General features: G+C 62.1%; 2 protein-coding genes across 11 annotated transcripts in view; one reads left to right on the top strand and one right to left on the bottom strand.

Moving 5' to 3' along the window:
- Positions 1-288: 288 nt before the first annotated feature.
- Positions 289-13,824, bottom strand: SLC52A2 (solute carrier family 52 member 2). Of its 8 annotated transcripts, none has more exons than XM_073329875.1 (7): positions 13,699-13,816; positions 10,332-10,470; positions 8,631-8,740; positions 8,416-8,555; positions 4,429-5,287; positions 2,629-2,752; positions 289-2,073 (listed from the first exon to the last, which is right to left on the bottom strand). In XM_073329875.1, exons 3-7 carry the CDS (start codon positions 8,633-8,635, stop codon positions 1,861-1,863), a joined length of 1,341 nt encoding a protein of 446 aa, XP_073185976.1. In that variant the 5' UTR covers positions 8,636-8,740; positions 10,332-10,470; positions 13,699-13,816; the 3' UTR covers positions 289-1,860. The 8 variants fall into 8 exon arrangements, with proteins under 8 accessions (XP_073185976.1, XP_073185970.1, XP_073185971.1 ...); XM_073329869.1 differs by adding an exon at positions 10,859-11,032 and having other exon boundaries at positions 1,981-2,752; positions 13,699-13,824; XM_073329870.1 differs by lacking the exon at positions 13,699-13,816 and adding exons at positions 10,859-11,032; positions 12,109-12,587 and having other exon boundaries at positions 1,981-2,752.
- The window catches only part of FBXL6 (F-box and leucine rich repeat protein 6), a 16,923-nt gene continuing 16,412 nt past the window's right edge, over positions 13,748-14,258 (top strand). For all 3 annotated transcript variants that reach the window (XM_073329865.1, XM_073329862.1, XM_073329863.1), the window contains exon 1: positions 13,748-13,828. The gene's annotated coding sequence lies outside the window, so the exon portion shown is untranslated. The remainder of the gene's footprint in view (positions 13,829-14,258) is intronic.

Raw genomic sequence — 14,258 nt, 5'->3', positions numbered from 1 at the left:
GCAGGACCCCCGTACGCCCCAGTAGCTGCATAAAAACAGCCAGACGGGGTCAGACCAAGGGTCCATCTAGCCCAGTGTCCTGTCTGCCGACAGTGGCCAATGCCAGGGGCCCCGGAGGGAGTGAACAGACCAGGGAATCATCAAGTGACCCATCCCGTCGCCTGCTCCCAGAATGGCGCCGTGACGAGCAATCCGTGCAGCTAGCTCAGTCCCCCCCAGGGGGACGCGTCAGCCCCAGGCCCCCCCAGGCCAGGGCCCCTGCCCAGGGACACCAGTGCCAAGCCCCAGTGATTGTGATACGAAACTTTATTCCTGTTCCACCCCTGCCTTGGCCCATGGGCGGGGGGTCAGCGTCTACACAAAATCACCATCTTTCTAACGCCACAGGGACAGATTGCTGCTTGCCCGCCTGCCCGCCCCAAGCAAAGCCCCATGGAGCCCCTGCAGGAGCCAGTAAGACACAGTGGCATGAGCACACCGGGCAACATTCAACAGGGCACGTGGAGGTGACACGGCTAATAACCAGGCAGCGTGTGCCACCCTGCACAGGCTGGAAAGACAGGGCATGGCTTAGGAGACCCCCAAGGCTGCAGATTTCTGCATGGAGGCTCCCTGCTGGCTTTGGTCCCAGGCTGCTCAGGGAGCGGAGCGCCTCCCCCCGCCACACGCAGTGGGGAACCCCCATCCCCCCAATTTTGTGGGGCAGGAGCCATGCAGACCTGCAGAGGGTCAGGCAAAACTGTTTGCCCATTGTCCTGCCAAGATAAACTCCCTGGGCTGAGGCTGATCAGCTCCGTGCTGGAGAAGAGGCTGCTGGGAGTGAAGCATGGGGCTGGCTGGGCATCAGGGCACCCCCCACCCCCAGGAGGTGGCTGGGGAACATCCTCCTGAAGGCAGGGCACAGACACCAGCTCTGGGGCAGACTGGAGGGAGCAGGCTGCACTGGCTGGGATCAGAGCCCAGCCCCTCCTTGGGCTCCCCACAATCCCACCACTCTTCAGTGAGCAGGGGTTAATTCCGTGGGGCTAACACAGCACAGAGGGTATCGAACACAGGGCAGCCCCAGCCCCAGCGTTAACGTCCGCCAGAACCCCAGGCTCAGCCGAGGGCTCGGTCAGTGCCGAGGAGAGGCCCCAGGAATGGAGCGCTGGGGGCAGGGTGCGGGAAGGGACGCCCAGGGCGGGGGCAGCGGGGGCTCAGGATTAACGAGTGTTGAGAGCACTGGGCGGGGGCTGGGATGGCTGGGGGAGGCCGCAGGGCAAGTGGAACGGTGCAGGAGAAGGGCGCCCAGCGGCTCCATCCAGTCAGCGGCCATTGCTGTGGGATCCCCTGCAGGGGGGAATGACACCCCGTGGAGCCTAGTCCTGCGCCACAGGGGCCCCCCGCTCTGACAGTGGGACATTGGCAGCGTCAGCGTCAGCAGCGTCAGCAAAGCCTCCCCCACCCCAGCCCCAGCTCTGTGCGTCCTAACAATCAGCCAGAGAAGCAGCGAGTGCAGCAGCTGCCAGCCCCAGGGAACCAGGCCGCAAGGCAGGGCTGCTACCCCTCTCCCCAGGCAGCAGGGCTGGGCAGGCCTCCGAGCCCCTGGTCTGTAGGACAGCGTGACCGGCCCACAGCCCTCGGTGCTCCGAGCAGCAGGGGAGGAGCCAGCCTTCCCCCGGGAGGGCAAAGGTTCCCAGCTGGCCGGGGCACCAGGGGCTTTTCCTCTGAAGCATCAGCTATTGGCCAGGAGCTGCGGGACGAGATGGCCCAGTGCTCTGAACCTCTACAGCAATTCTTACGTCCCTAAGGCAGAGGCCAGCGGGTGCCAGTTCCATCCGGGCAGAGCCCCCCATGGGGCTGCCGTGTCCTGCCCCCAGCTCATGCCCCGCAGCTGTCGGTACAGTCCTGCCCGCTCTGGAAGAGGTGATAGATGCTGACAATGGGGAACATGGCCAGGGCCCCCACCAAGGAGCCCACCTGGATGACCGCTCCACACCACACCAGCGCCGCATGGCCGGCCTCGTGCAGCAGGCTGCCGATCACCACCTTGAGGTAGGAGAAGAGCCCCAGGAACAGGATCCAGGACAGCACCTGTCGGGGACAGACATGGCCTCAGCCAGTAACGGGGGCCGACCACAGCAACCCAAGGGAACCCAGGGGTCGCGACAGACAGGACCAATGCAGCCATCCCCACCTCATGGGCCCGAGACCCTCTGGGAGCAAACAGGCCTGGGTGGCCGGGCTGAGAACCAGGGGTCACCCACCAGCGGTGGGCACGGGGGGGAAAGCACTCACCAGCCCCTGGGGATCCCGGGCATTGCCTGGACTCTCAGACAGTTCTCCAGCCCTGTGAGCCTGGTATCAGACACCGGGAGACTGAACCCCGAGAAGCAGAACAGGGCAGGAGGGGCAGAACCGGGAGCCATGGGAGGAGACCGGAGGGACGTTTCCCAAGGGCAGAGAGACATTAGCCCTGGGAAGCCCCCTCATTTGAAGCCCCCTCCAGAGGCCAACTGGACGGTGCCCCAGAGAACAGTGCCTGGAGCGAAGCCTCAGCCCAACAGCAGGGGATGCTCTGATGGCTCCTTTTGCAGCCCGGTGCAGAGGCCTTCGGAGAGACCGGGGCCCGGACTCCACCGTACTCACCACCAGGGCGACTCCTGCGGCATTGCCCAGCAGGGGAGGGCAGGGGCTGAGCGCGGCCAGCACCATCAGATAGGCCGCAAAGACGCCTCCCAGCACAGAGATGACGCCCAAGCCCACCGCTGACCTGGGGGGTAGAGAGAAGACAAACGAGGGTCAGTCGCGGGCTGCAGACGAGCTCGGTGCCGGAGCTGCCAGTCTGAATATCGGCCTGGGGGCCAATGGGGCGAGTGGGGGCAGGGGACAGGAGCACTGCCCTGCTGTCTGAGCAGCACTGGGCACTGCTGAGGTCAGAGCAGCGCACCAGCTCCGTACGTGTTAGATCGGGCAGCACTTCCTGCGGGTGCTAAGCGCTCTGTGGGGTGCCGGGCAGAGCTCATGAGCAAGATTTGGGGTGATTTGAGAAAGGGGCTCCCACGATAACCCCTCCCCCAACCCCAGCATGTTACTAAATCAACAGGTACCTTAAGTTATTTTGTGCACACTTGGGGCTCAGAGCAGAGCTCTGTAGGGGAGGGATTGAGCTCAGTCCGTTCCCGTCTACACTGAAGCAGGGAAGCAGCACAACTGTGGCACTTTAGGTGTAGACATACCTGACCGGGGGGGGGGGGGGGGACACAGAGAAAGAACTTGCTCAGCTGGAGCAATTCACACCTCCCCAAGGTGATGGGTCAGCCTGCATCATCTCCATGGGACCTCCTCCTCCAGCTGAGAACACCTCATTGAGATGAATGGGCCACATCACACCTCTCTGAGCCTGCTCTGTGAAGAGCCTCTTCCCCATAGGCTAGGTGGGGCTCAGAGCAGTGGGGACGTGTGGGGAGGGGGGCTCAGAGCAGTGGGGACGTGTGGGCAGATGGGGCTCGGAGCAGTGGGAACGTGTAGGTAGAGGGGGCTCAGAGCAGTGGGGACATGTGGGGTGGGGGGCAAAGAGCAGTGTGGAGATAGGGGGCTTGGAGCAGGGGTAGGGGAGTCTGTGCGGTGAGGGGGTGTTGGACCAATGTAGGGCAAAGTGGGGCTGAAAGGAAGGGGCCAAGCTGTGCAATGGGGGATGATGGGGGCTTCAGCCCCCCTAGAGCCAGTCAACAGATAGCAGTTATATGTCCCCACCCCTGTCATATCTGAGCACCTCAAACCTTCCCTGCGTTTATCCTCACAGCATCCGGGGGAGTTGTGAAGTGTGGAACGGAGACAGAGAGATATTAAGGAACGTGCCCAAGGTCACCCATTGTGTCTGTTGCGGAGCAGGGAGCTGAACTCAGCTCTCCCAAGTCCTAGGGCCTAACCGCTGGGCAAGTCTTCCTCTCAGCCCCCCCCCTTCCATAAATATCCCCCGACTCCCACTGGCCCCTGCCCGATCAGTCTGAGCTTGCCCCCTCCCCACTGGCAACTGGACAATAGGGGGCACCTGGCAGGTTTGGAGTGGGAGGTGGGGATATGGTCTCGGTTTTACAAACATTTAACGTGCACAAGCCCTGGACCCCGCTTGGCTGCTCACTAGGGACATCATCAGGAACGACTCAGGTACGTGCTGGGCACCCAACTCCTAACACAGGGCCACCATCTTAAGAGTTGGGTGTGCAGCTCCCCTTGCTGGCCCAGTCCAGAGGCCCCCCACAGCTGCACCAACGCCCCTCAATCCTGCCCCGCAGCACGGCCCCCTCTCAGGCGGGGGGGGGGGGCGGGCGGGGTCAGACGGTGCTGAAGCGCACTCTGGGATGAGGACCAACACCCAGGGCAAGGGTGAAGAGGGGTGTAAGGGAGGAGGCTGGTACATGTATCACCTACAGCACCCTGCCCTACCTGCACAGCACAAACATGGCGATGAAGCAGGCCACGGGGTTGGCGATGTTGCTGAGCACCACGGAGAGGTGGTAGGCCGCGCTCCCGTAGGGCAGGCAGGAGTAGCTCTGCACCGAGGGCAGCGCACCATTGGTCAGCGCGTTGGAGACGCCCAGCAGCACCAGCAGGCAGATGTTCCGGCCCGTCCAGAAGGAGGTGGCCTGGGCCGGGGGGCGGGCGTCCTTGGCGATCTCTGCGGCGCTGTCCGATGTGGGGGTGCCGTCCTGCAGTGGGAAGGACTCCTCCGTCTCCACGCTGCCCTTGGAAGAGCTCTCCTGGCCGGCGGTGGAGCTGCTGCGCTGCAGGATCAGCCCCAGGAAGGAGAGCGCTGAGACAGCGAGCATGGCGGACATCAGCCAGAAGTAGGTGTCCGCCGGGAAGTTCTCCTCCAGGTAGTGGGGCTGGGAGCCGTTGCCGGAGGTGGCGTTGCGACACTCCAGCTTGCCCACCCCTTGGGCCAGGGCCACCACGCAAGGGAAGAGAGCGCTCAGGCCCTGGCCGACGAAGAAGGTGCGGATGAACGGCTGGGGGAACTGGTACATGAAGGGCAGGAAGGTGACATTGGAGGTGCAGCAGACGAAGGCCAGGAGGAAGGCCAGGAGCAGGAAGGCCAGACTGTGGGGCTCCCCCGCCACCATCGCCGTCCGGTGCCAGAAGAGAGCCATGAAGAGGGCTGCCACCACACCCAGCACCTGGATGGCATGGATGACCCAGCGCTCCTTCAGCCACCCAGGGGCCAGCTTGTGAGCCAGGGTGACAGCAAGGGGGCCCACGTTCCCCAGGGCGATGAGGACTGAGAGGTATGCAGGGAGATTCCAGCCTGGAGGGGGAGAGATGTAGCACTAGGGACACCCTGCCGACCCGAGCCCTTCGCCCTGCTGCTGTGCAGGGCAGCCGGCTCCTCGGTGCGCCAGGCACCCCAGGGCCCAGTCCAGAGTGATGCCGCCTGTAATTCTTCCCCCTTCTATTGCAGGCCAGCAGAGCCGCCTCGCCTCGCTCCCTGGAGACCAGCACGTGCCCCCCACCTTCGTCCCTGGCCAGAGAGGGAAGCAGAGGCTGCAAACAGACTTCAGGGCAGCACCCGAAAGGGGCCAGCGCCTGGGTTTTGCGTCGTCCCGGCTCTGGTTGTGTGAGGGGAGAGAGAGAAGGCAGTGCTCCCATGGGGCTATGCAGCCTCCCGTGGGATTAGCACAGTGCAGCCCTACCTACGGGGGAAAGGAGCCCATGGGCTGATCTCCCCGCAGATAGCGAGGAGGGGGGCGGGGGGAAGCTGCACAGAGGGCCACGGCAGACGCTGGCCCTTCTGCAGCTAACGAAACGTTGCTAGCAAAGCAACTGGCACAGCTCTGCTGCTGCCCCCCCCGCCTCCCCACAAGAGTGCTGGGCCTCTGCATGGAGACGCTTCACTGTGCAAGGGTTCTGGGGACCAGTGGGGATGGGCCGAGAACACAGCTGTTCACAGGGGAGCCCCAGGCAGCCGGCTGCTAGCAGCAGGGGGCCAGGCCAGGGCCTGCATGTGAATTCCATGGAGGGAATCCAGCCGTTCGTTCGGGGAGGTTACGCTGCCAGGAACGTGACCCACTCTCCGCTGGCACGGCTGGTAGCAACTCCAGCCCCAGGCAGGGCTTAGCTGGGAACACCATGTGCCTGCAGCAGGTGCAGAGGCTGCCTTCAGGTGGGCGGCCCTGACGAGACAGAGACCAGGCCTCCGGCACCTTCAATAACCCCACAGGGGAAGCACGCCAGCCTGCCTCCCGCCCCCAGGATGCTGCCTGTGCAGACCATGGGGCTGGCCTGACAGTCTCCTGCAGCTAGGGCCTCTCCAGCCCCAGGGCTCCCTTGCCGTGGCCCATGGAGTACTTGTGGGGGGCGTGCAGAGGGCTGGCTGCTCACCAGGGGCTGGCTCCAAGCAATGCAGGCTCTGAGGGACAGAGGCGGGCCTGGAGGGAGGCATGCTGGAGCTGCGGCTCCACGGAGGAGGGGGAGAAACAGCTGCCCCAGGGGGTGCAGGCACCACATCAGAAGGGAGCAGGGGAAGGGGAGAAGAGGGCCCCCGAGAGGCTGGGTAGTGTATGTGTGGGGGGCAGGTGGCTGGCATGTGTGTGCAGGGTGGCAGAGAAGGGGAGTTAAATGAGGAACAAAAGGAGCCTGCAAGTAACTCCCTAGGCACTGGGCACATCAGCCAGGAAATCTCCCAGCTCCTCCTCCACCATCTCTGCCACATGCGAGTGCTGGGGGGGGGGGAGGGAGGAGGGGAGTGGGTTGCCAGACTCGCCAAGGTGTGGCCCACCCCATGGGAGAGTTTGGAACCCCCAGGCCAGATGATCCTCATGGCCAGCTCCTCCTAGCCAATCCGGCTACAGAAGAGGCGAGCAGGCCCCTCTCTGCCTGGGGGATCGGATCCTGCTGTCGGGGCAGCGAGTTCCCTCTCGGACCAGGCAACGGGCAAAGAGCTGCCTCCCTGCGCTCATGGTGTCGCTGTCGCAGGGCCGTCCGTGGGGCCGGTGCAGATCCCAGCAGAATCCCTCATCAGCATGAACAGAGCGTCACTCGTTTGGGGGACGGGAGGGGGTGGAACTGGAACAGCCCTAATACTAACTTACTGGGTCGGAGCCCCCCGGCCCTTGGACCAGGAGAAGAGTATTGGAAATAGCTGCCTACCGCTCTCTATCCCGCTAACGAGCCAGCCCCAGCATGCCGGAAACACCCAGTCAGTCTGCCCCGATGGCCTTCCCCAGCGCAGCACGCGCTAGTCTCCACCCCCGAGCGACAGGCTAAGGGCTGTTCTCCTCCAGGAAGTGCGGGTGGAGGGCAGAACGCCAAGGCCAGGCAGCAAGCCTGGGCCAGAGCTGGGCAGCACCTGCTGGCTCCCAGCACCAGATCCACACTCCCAGAGACCGGGATAACCCAACCACCCCCCAGGCAGGGCTCCCCTGGGGGAGAAGTTCTGCTGGACACCAGGGACTCCACAGTTCTTCTTCACTAGGCCGGCTGAGCCCCGCCATCTCGTCCCCACAGCAGTCCGGGGCAGCAGCTGGGGAGCAGGACAAAGCTCCCTTGGGGCCTGTGTTCCCAGTCCAACGGCAACACTCTGCACTCAGGCTCCAGCTAGGAATCCAGAGCCCAGAGGGCAGCTGCTCGTGTTCACACCAGCGGTGTCCTTGCTGCCTCCCTCTCCACCAAGGACCCTCCAATGACTCTTCGCCCTGGGCCGGGAAACCCTCTGGAAGCCGGAGGAGTTTGTCCCTTCCTGCCTTTGTTCTCCGCCCGGTCGGCTGGCACCTCGTGTTTGTTGCCTGGAGCTCTGAGCTGGCGCTAGCTAAAACAACACGTGCAGCATGCTTCCAGGGCAGAACACCTCTGCGCAACCAGCACCGGATGCTGGCCCCTCTGAGTCCAGGAAACGGCCGGCGGCAGGTTTCCAGCTGCTCTCCCGGTGCCTGGCTCGGGCGGAGTGGCAGACTGAACCCCAGGCCAGCAGCTGGGTTATTCAGGGTCTGCAGGATCCCCCGTGCTTGGGCAGTCGCAGCCATGCAGGCTAACGCAGCATTCGGAGGGCTCATGCTGCTGGGGAGGGGCTAAGTGAGAACTCCCCAGCCCCCAGAACACCGACTTTTCCCCTAGTCGCCGAGCCCCGGACTAGCAGGTTCTCAGCTGTTTCCCTAGAACGGGGATTGTCTAAGCCCCTCCAGCCCCATTCACGATCCCAGGGATGTTACTGTGTAACGACAGCAATTCCCCATTAAACACTTTCCTCCTCTCCGCTGGCTTCGGGGCGTTGTGGCAGCTAGAAAGGAGAGATGAATGGCACAGCAGAAGGCAAGACACCTGACCACCCACTGCGGCTGCTCCTACGTGCCAGGTGAAGCCTGGGGCATCACCCATGCCGGGCCCGCAGGCGCTGCTTTATCACCACCCATCAGCTCCTAGCACACCATTGCTCCTCACCTTCTGGAAGCCACTTCACCACCACGGGGAGCTCCACCCACAAGGAGTTCACGGCGACCCAGGAGCCCATTCCGAAAAGGGCCACCAGCACGTGGGTGATCATGGCCTGGCCCATCACAGACGCAGCCATTCCCTCAGCCCTGGCAACAGAGAAGAGAACAAGGTCAGGTCCAGCTCATCCACTGGTGAATAGCACCAGCTCTGCAAAGGGTTACCTCATAGACTGGTGGATCCAAAACCGAATCCAACAGCCTGAGCTATGCCAGGCAAAGGGCAACGAGGAGTCCAGAGCTGCTGGAGCAGGGATCCCCACAGCCAGCCATTGCTGAAAGAGACAACATCCTTTACCAGAGAGCCGACATTTTGGTGTGCTGGGGCTGGAACTGTCCTACCAGGGCCCAGCATGCTGAACTCCAGCGGCCAGGGCTTGAGCAGGGGCGGTGCAGTGGGACAATGTACTGAGCGTGCACGTCCGAACGCTTTCATCTTTATCTCTCTTGTAAGCATTTCCGACTTTAATGCCTTATGCTTGTACTCACTCAAAATCTCCCTCCTTGTAAATAAACAAATTTGTTTCATTCTTTAATTAAAACGAATCCAGCGTTGTGAATTGGTTGGGTAACTTCATTTACAGGAGCAGATGGTTGTTGAGGAGGAGAGGGCTGAACAGTGCAGAACCACCTTTGTGTAGAGGGAGAAAGTGGGGGGAATGCAGGACTGGGAGTGTGCTGGGATCACCCTGAAGATTGTAACCCAAGGCTCCTGGAAGCCAGAGTGTGGCTGGTGTGTTGCTGACAGGCTGCTGGGGTCAGAGCTGCTGGCCTAGGGCTGTGGCTACACACACACACTCAGGGTGTGACCTGCATGCTGTTTGGCTGTTTGAGGAGCCCAGGTTGGGACCTACAGTAGCAAAGCATTGGGAGGCACCCCAGGCTGCAGGGCAAGTGGTGACAGCCCCTCACTGCTCCAGATACAACCCAGAATGTCCTATCGGCTCCTCATCCTCCCAGCCAGCCTGATGCTGCTTCCTCTAGCCCCTTCAGGGGGTTAATCTCAGGGGACCATGGGACAAGGTAAGTGACTGAAGTGTTACTGGAGCAAGAGTCCCGTACTGCACCCTTGGGAGGACTTCCTGGCAGTCACCCTATGGCAGCTGGCACAGAGCAGGCATGTCACAAGTCAGGATGGCGGATCCCTTTGGAATCCTGTGATTAAAAACAGCCCCCTGCTCAACTGCACTGATACAGAAGTGGGGGAGGGGGGAGAGGGAACAACTGGCTGTTCCTATTACAAGGAAGGAGTGGGTAAGTCAAAAATGCAGAGCTGCCCCGGAAATCACACAGCCCAGCACGTCTCAGGAATTCAGGTTCTGCAAACGTCCCTGCTCTTTGCCTCGTCTTGTACACAGTCAAAAGCTCTTCAGGGCACGGAACGTGCTGAGCGCTAGAGCGGAGCGCCAGGTGCTCCCCTGATGCTGGAATGAGCATCTAGCACCGGGACAAACCCCGCTGCTCCAGAGACGTGCACTGCTCCTTCCCCCCGGGCAGCGTGCACAGTGCCCGCTGTGCAACGGGACCTGGGGGAAGTTGTGCAATGGGCGTTTCTGAGCAGGCAGAGAGAAGATTCCAAAAACCACAAGATCCAGCCGCTGCCAGTTTAACCCGACAGTTACCAGCATCAGCCCCGGCTGCAAAGCTATCAGCAGCTTTCAGATCCAGCCCAGCACTGATCTCCCTGCCCTCCTGCGCAGGAAGCCATACGAGTCTGCTCCACAAACCAGGACCTGCTTTAACCTGAGCTAAATGGACCTGCCACTAGTGTCCCTGCATAACTCCAGGGGCGCAGATTATGGGAGGAAGAAGAAAGCTGGATGGACCAGTTCTCATTCATCCCAGGGCTAAGTTACCCCATCATACCTCTGGCCAGCCTCAGTGCCCTTCTCTGCAGCCTCAGCAGATTCTTCCTTATGGTTGGGAGGCAGCCAGACAGCCTGTGAGTTGAGACTCCAGCACCACTTGATGTCCCAACACCTCCTGAGTTCCCTCCTGGCAAGTCCTGGAAATGCAGAGCCCATCAGCGTGAGACATCATCTCCGCCGGCGCACGTTGCCTTACCCATGGCCACGCTTAATCCCACCTGCCCAGTCCTTTACTGTGCTCATCCCCACCTGGAGCTGTGCCTCTCACACACCTTGTAGAACTGACAAATGAAATTGGTTTTAATTGTTCACTTTATTAATATAACTTCATAAGCAAAGTTTCATGAATGAAACAACATTCATTCATAAAACCGGTTACCCCAATAACTGGCTAATTGAGTTTCACTTTCAATCCAATTGCTGCTAAAACTACTGAAACTTGCACTGCTTCAACATTGTAACTTCTGCTCCCTGTTTGCCATTCCTTACATGTGTCCATGTTGTAACCCATTTTAAAATGCTCACTTCATTTTTGCTAAACCCTGCTGTAATCTGATTAGTGTAGTTTAGATGTGGGGATGAGGGATGGATGGATGATGGAATCAACCTCCAGCCCCAGCCTGTCCTGATGAAATAATGTGTAAACACCAAGGGCTGAAGATGCAGACAACAGCCCTGACAAAGAAAGAAGAGTCCACCCTAAAAAGAAAAAACAAAAGTACAATTGAAGAAACATCAAAGCCAGCTCCTAGGCTGAAAGTCACGTCTGCAATTGACGGGTGATCAGTCACACTGAACCCAGAGGAAGCATGACACAGCAAGAACTATAGACTCTGGATTCAAACTAAAGCCTACAAACAGGATGGATGAGATGGAAGACTTTGGAGGGTAACATTCTGCTGCCAACATGGAAGGGCATCAGTGCATGCCCAACAGAGACCCAGCTCTTCCTTGTGCCCGGCTTTCCTGGCCAGTGAGCCGCCACAAGCTACATTCAGGACTGGTAACTATACCGCAGCTGCAGAACATTTGGGGTGTGTCTGTGTATACATAGGTATTAGATATTCGTTATTGGTCTTAAATCAAATTGTGTTATAATAAACGTGACATCTTGTCTTGTCCCCTGAAACTATCCTGTGTAGTTTTGTTGGCATAACAACATTAGGGGCATTGGTGAATTTCATCAACCCCCGGTCACTCCCTCCTCTAAATCATGCACATGGCCATGGAGCAGCCAAACAAGTCACTCACTATCAACCTCTATCCAAACAGGCCAGCTGCTGCTCACCACAGCTCCCTGCTTCGTCCCACCCAGCCAGCAGCCAACACACCACAAGGCTTCCCCTCCTACCAGGGGTTATTCATTTCCCCAACAGCTTTTTGTGGAGAAGCCTTATCAAAAGTGTTGTGAAATCCCCACCAAGCACCCAATGGGCCCCTCTTATCTGCTAGTTTATTGGCTTCTTCTGAGAACCCCACAGCCAGCCGGTCAGAGTTGCTTGATTGAGGACTGAGCTGGCTGGATCCCAAGTGACCCCCCACCCAGACCCACCCCTGACTGCACTCCTTATGGCCTGTGTTATTTAGGAGTTATATATGCTAGTGGCTCTCAACCGGGATATGTGTACCGCAGGGGTCCTGAGAGATCTAGCGGGGGTACGGGGGTGGTACATCAACTCATCTTGAGATTTGCCTAGTTTTACAACAGGCTACAGAAGTCAGGACAAACTCCAATGTCACACCCTGACTTGTTTACACGGCTCTCTGCACTGTACCCTGAGATGCACGTGGGATAGTTACACTCCAGGTGACGGATTTGATGCCGATAGGGAGAAGGGAGGCCATGCTCAGTCCTGGCCTGGCTGACACTGCTGGGTGTGTGTCTGATTTTTGAAGCGAGCAGTTTTGAAGTGAGGTGAAACTGGGGGGGGGGCGGGGGGACAAATCCGAGTCCTGCAAGGGGGGGGCGGGCCTGGCCCAGAAAGGGCCAGAGCTGCTGGTCTGTACAATGGCTTAAAAGCCCCTCACAGCAGCTGCTCTGGGGTCTGCTAGCCCCATGCTGCCCCTAGCCCACGCCTGCCTGGGCTCTGGCTACGCTGGGCTGGGGGCCCTGGGGGCTTTCCCAGCTCCCCCCACGGACAGGAATCTCCCCAGGCCAGGCCCCTGGCTCTGCTCCTGCCAGGGGGCTCACCAGCCCCCCAGGCCAAGCCCTGGGCACAGCTATGGGTTGTGACCGCCGCGGGGCTCCGGGCACGTCCCCCTGGACCCCCGCATCCCATCCCACTTCCCCTGTCCTGTCCCCCCAGAGCCCACTTCCCCCCTGCCCACACTTTCCCCACCCCCCTCCTCACCGCCCCCCAGCCCCCACTTCCCCCCCTCCTCACCACCCCCCAGCCCCCCTCCTCACCGCCCCCCAGCCCCCACTTCCCCTGTCCTGTCCCCCCAGAGCCCACTTCCCCCCTGCCCACACTTTCCCCACCCCCCTCCTCACCGCCCCCCAGCCCCCACTTCCCCCCCTCCTCACCACCCCCCAGCCCCCCTCCTCACCGCCCCCCAGCCCCCACTTCCCCTGTCCTGTCCCCCCAGAGCCCACTTCCCCCCTGCCCACACTTTCCCCACCCCCCTCCTCACCGCCCCCCAGCCCCCACTTCCCCCCTCCTCACCACCCCCCAGCCCCCCTCCTCACCGCCCCCCAGCCCCCACTTCCCCTGTCCTGTCCCCCCAGAGCCCACTTCCCCCCTGCCCACACTTTCCCCACCCCCCTCCTCACCGCCCCCCAGCCCCCACTTCCCCCCCTCCTCACCACCCCCCAGCCCCCCTCCTCACCGCCCCCCAGCCCCCACTTCCCCTGTCCTGTCCCCCCAGAGCCCACTTCCCCCCTGCCCACACTTTCCCCACCCCCCTCCTCACCGCCCCCCAGCCCCCACTTCCCCCCACTCCTCACCGCCCCCCAGCCCCCCTCCTCACCGCCCCCCAGCCCCCACTTCCCCTGTCCTGTCCCCCCAGAGCCCACTTCCCCCCTGCCCACACTTTCCCCACCCCCCTCCTCACCGCCCCCCAGCCCCCACTTCCCCCCCTCCTCACCACCCCCCAGCCCCCCTCCTCACCGCCCCCCAGCCCCCACTTCCCCTGTCCTGTCCCCCCAGCCCCCACTTCCCCCCCTCCTCACCACCCCCCAGCCCCCCTCCTCACCGCCCCCCAGCCCCCACTTCCCCTGTCCTGTCCCCCCAGAGCCCACTTCCCCCCTGCCCACACTTTCCCCACCCCCCTCCTCACCGCCCCCCAGCCCCCACTTCCCCCCTCCTCACCGCCCCCCAGCCCCCACTTCCCCCCACTCTCTCTCTCTCTCTCTCTCTCTCACTCACACACGCGGCTCCAGCCTCCTTCCCGGTTCCCCGAGGCGGCCCCGCCCCGGAAGTGACGGACCCGGAAGGCGCCGCAACCTCCGGCCTGGCGGGCCCCTGGCTGAGGAGCCGGCGGCGCGCGGGGATCCCGGTCAGCAGCGCGCGGCTCCCCTGCCCCTTCCCACAATCCTCAGCGCGGGACCCCCGGGGGGGGCCCCCTCCTCCTCCCGGGATCCCCGCTACCGCGTCACCCTGGGGCCTCCCTGCCCACCGCCCCCCCCCGCTTCTCACCCCTCCCCCACCGGTCCTCCCCCACCCCGAGTCCCGTCCCCCCTCCCCCACCCGCACCGCCCCCTCCCCTTCTCACCCCTCCCCCACCCCGAGTCCCGTCCCCCCTCCCCCACCCGCACCGCCCCCTCCCCTTCTCACCCCTCCCCCACCCCGAGTCCCGTCTCCCCTCCCCCACCCGCACCGCCCCCTCCCCTTCTCACCCCTCCCCCACCCCGAGTCCCGTCTCCCCTCCCCCACCGCTCCTCCCCCACCCTGAGTCCCGCCCCTCTTCCTTCACCTGCACCACCCCC

Source organism: Lepidochelys kempii, chromosome 2, assembly GCF_965140265.1.
Source record: "Lepidochelys kempii isolate rLepKem1 chromosome 2, rLepKem1.hap2, whole genome shotgun sequence".
NCBI classification, from domain to species: Eukaryota; Metazoa; Chordata; order Testudines; family Cheloniidae; genus Lepidochelys; species Lepidochelys kempii.
The sequence above is the reverse complement of the archived record's forward strand: the minus strand, read 5'-3'. Positions and strand labels throughout refer to the sequence as shown.

Coding starts and splice junctions, on each gene's coding strand:
- SLC52A2 (XM_073329869.1), bottom strand. Junction 5,288..8,415: donor GGTGAAGTGGCTTCCAGAAG/GTGAGGAGCAAT, acceptor CTCCCCCTCCAG/GCTGGAATCTCCCTGCATAC. Junction 2,753..4,428: donor GCCATGTTTGTGCTGTGCAG/GTAGGGCAGGGT, acceptor TCTACCCCCCAG/GTCAGCGGTGGGCTTGGGCG.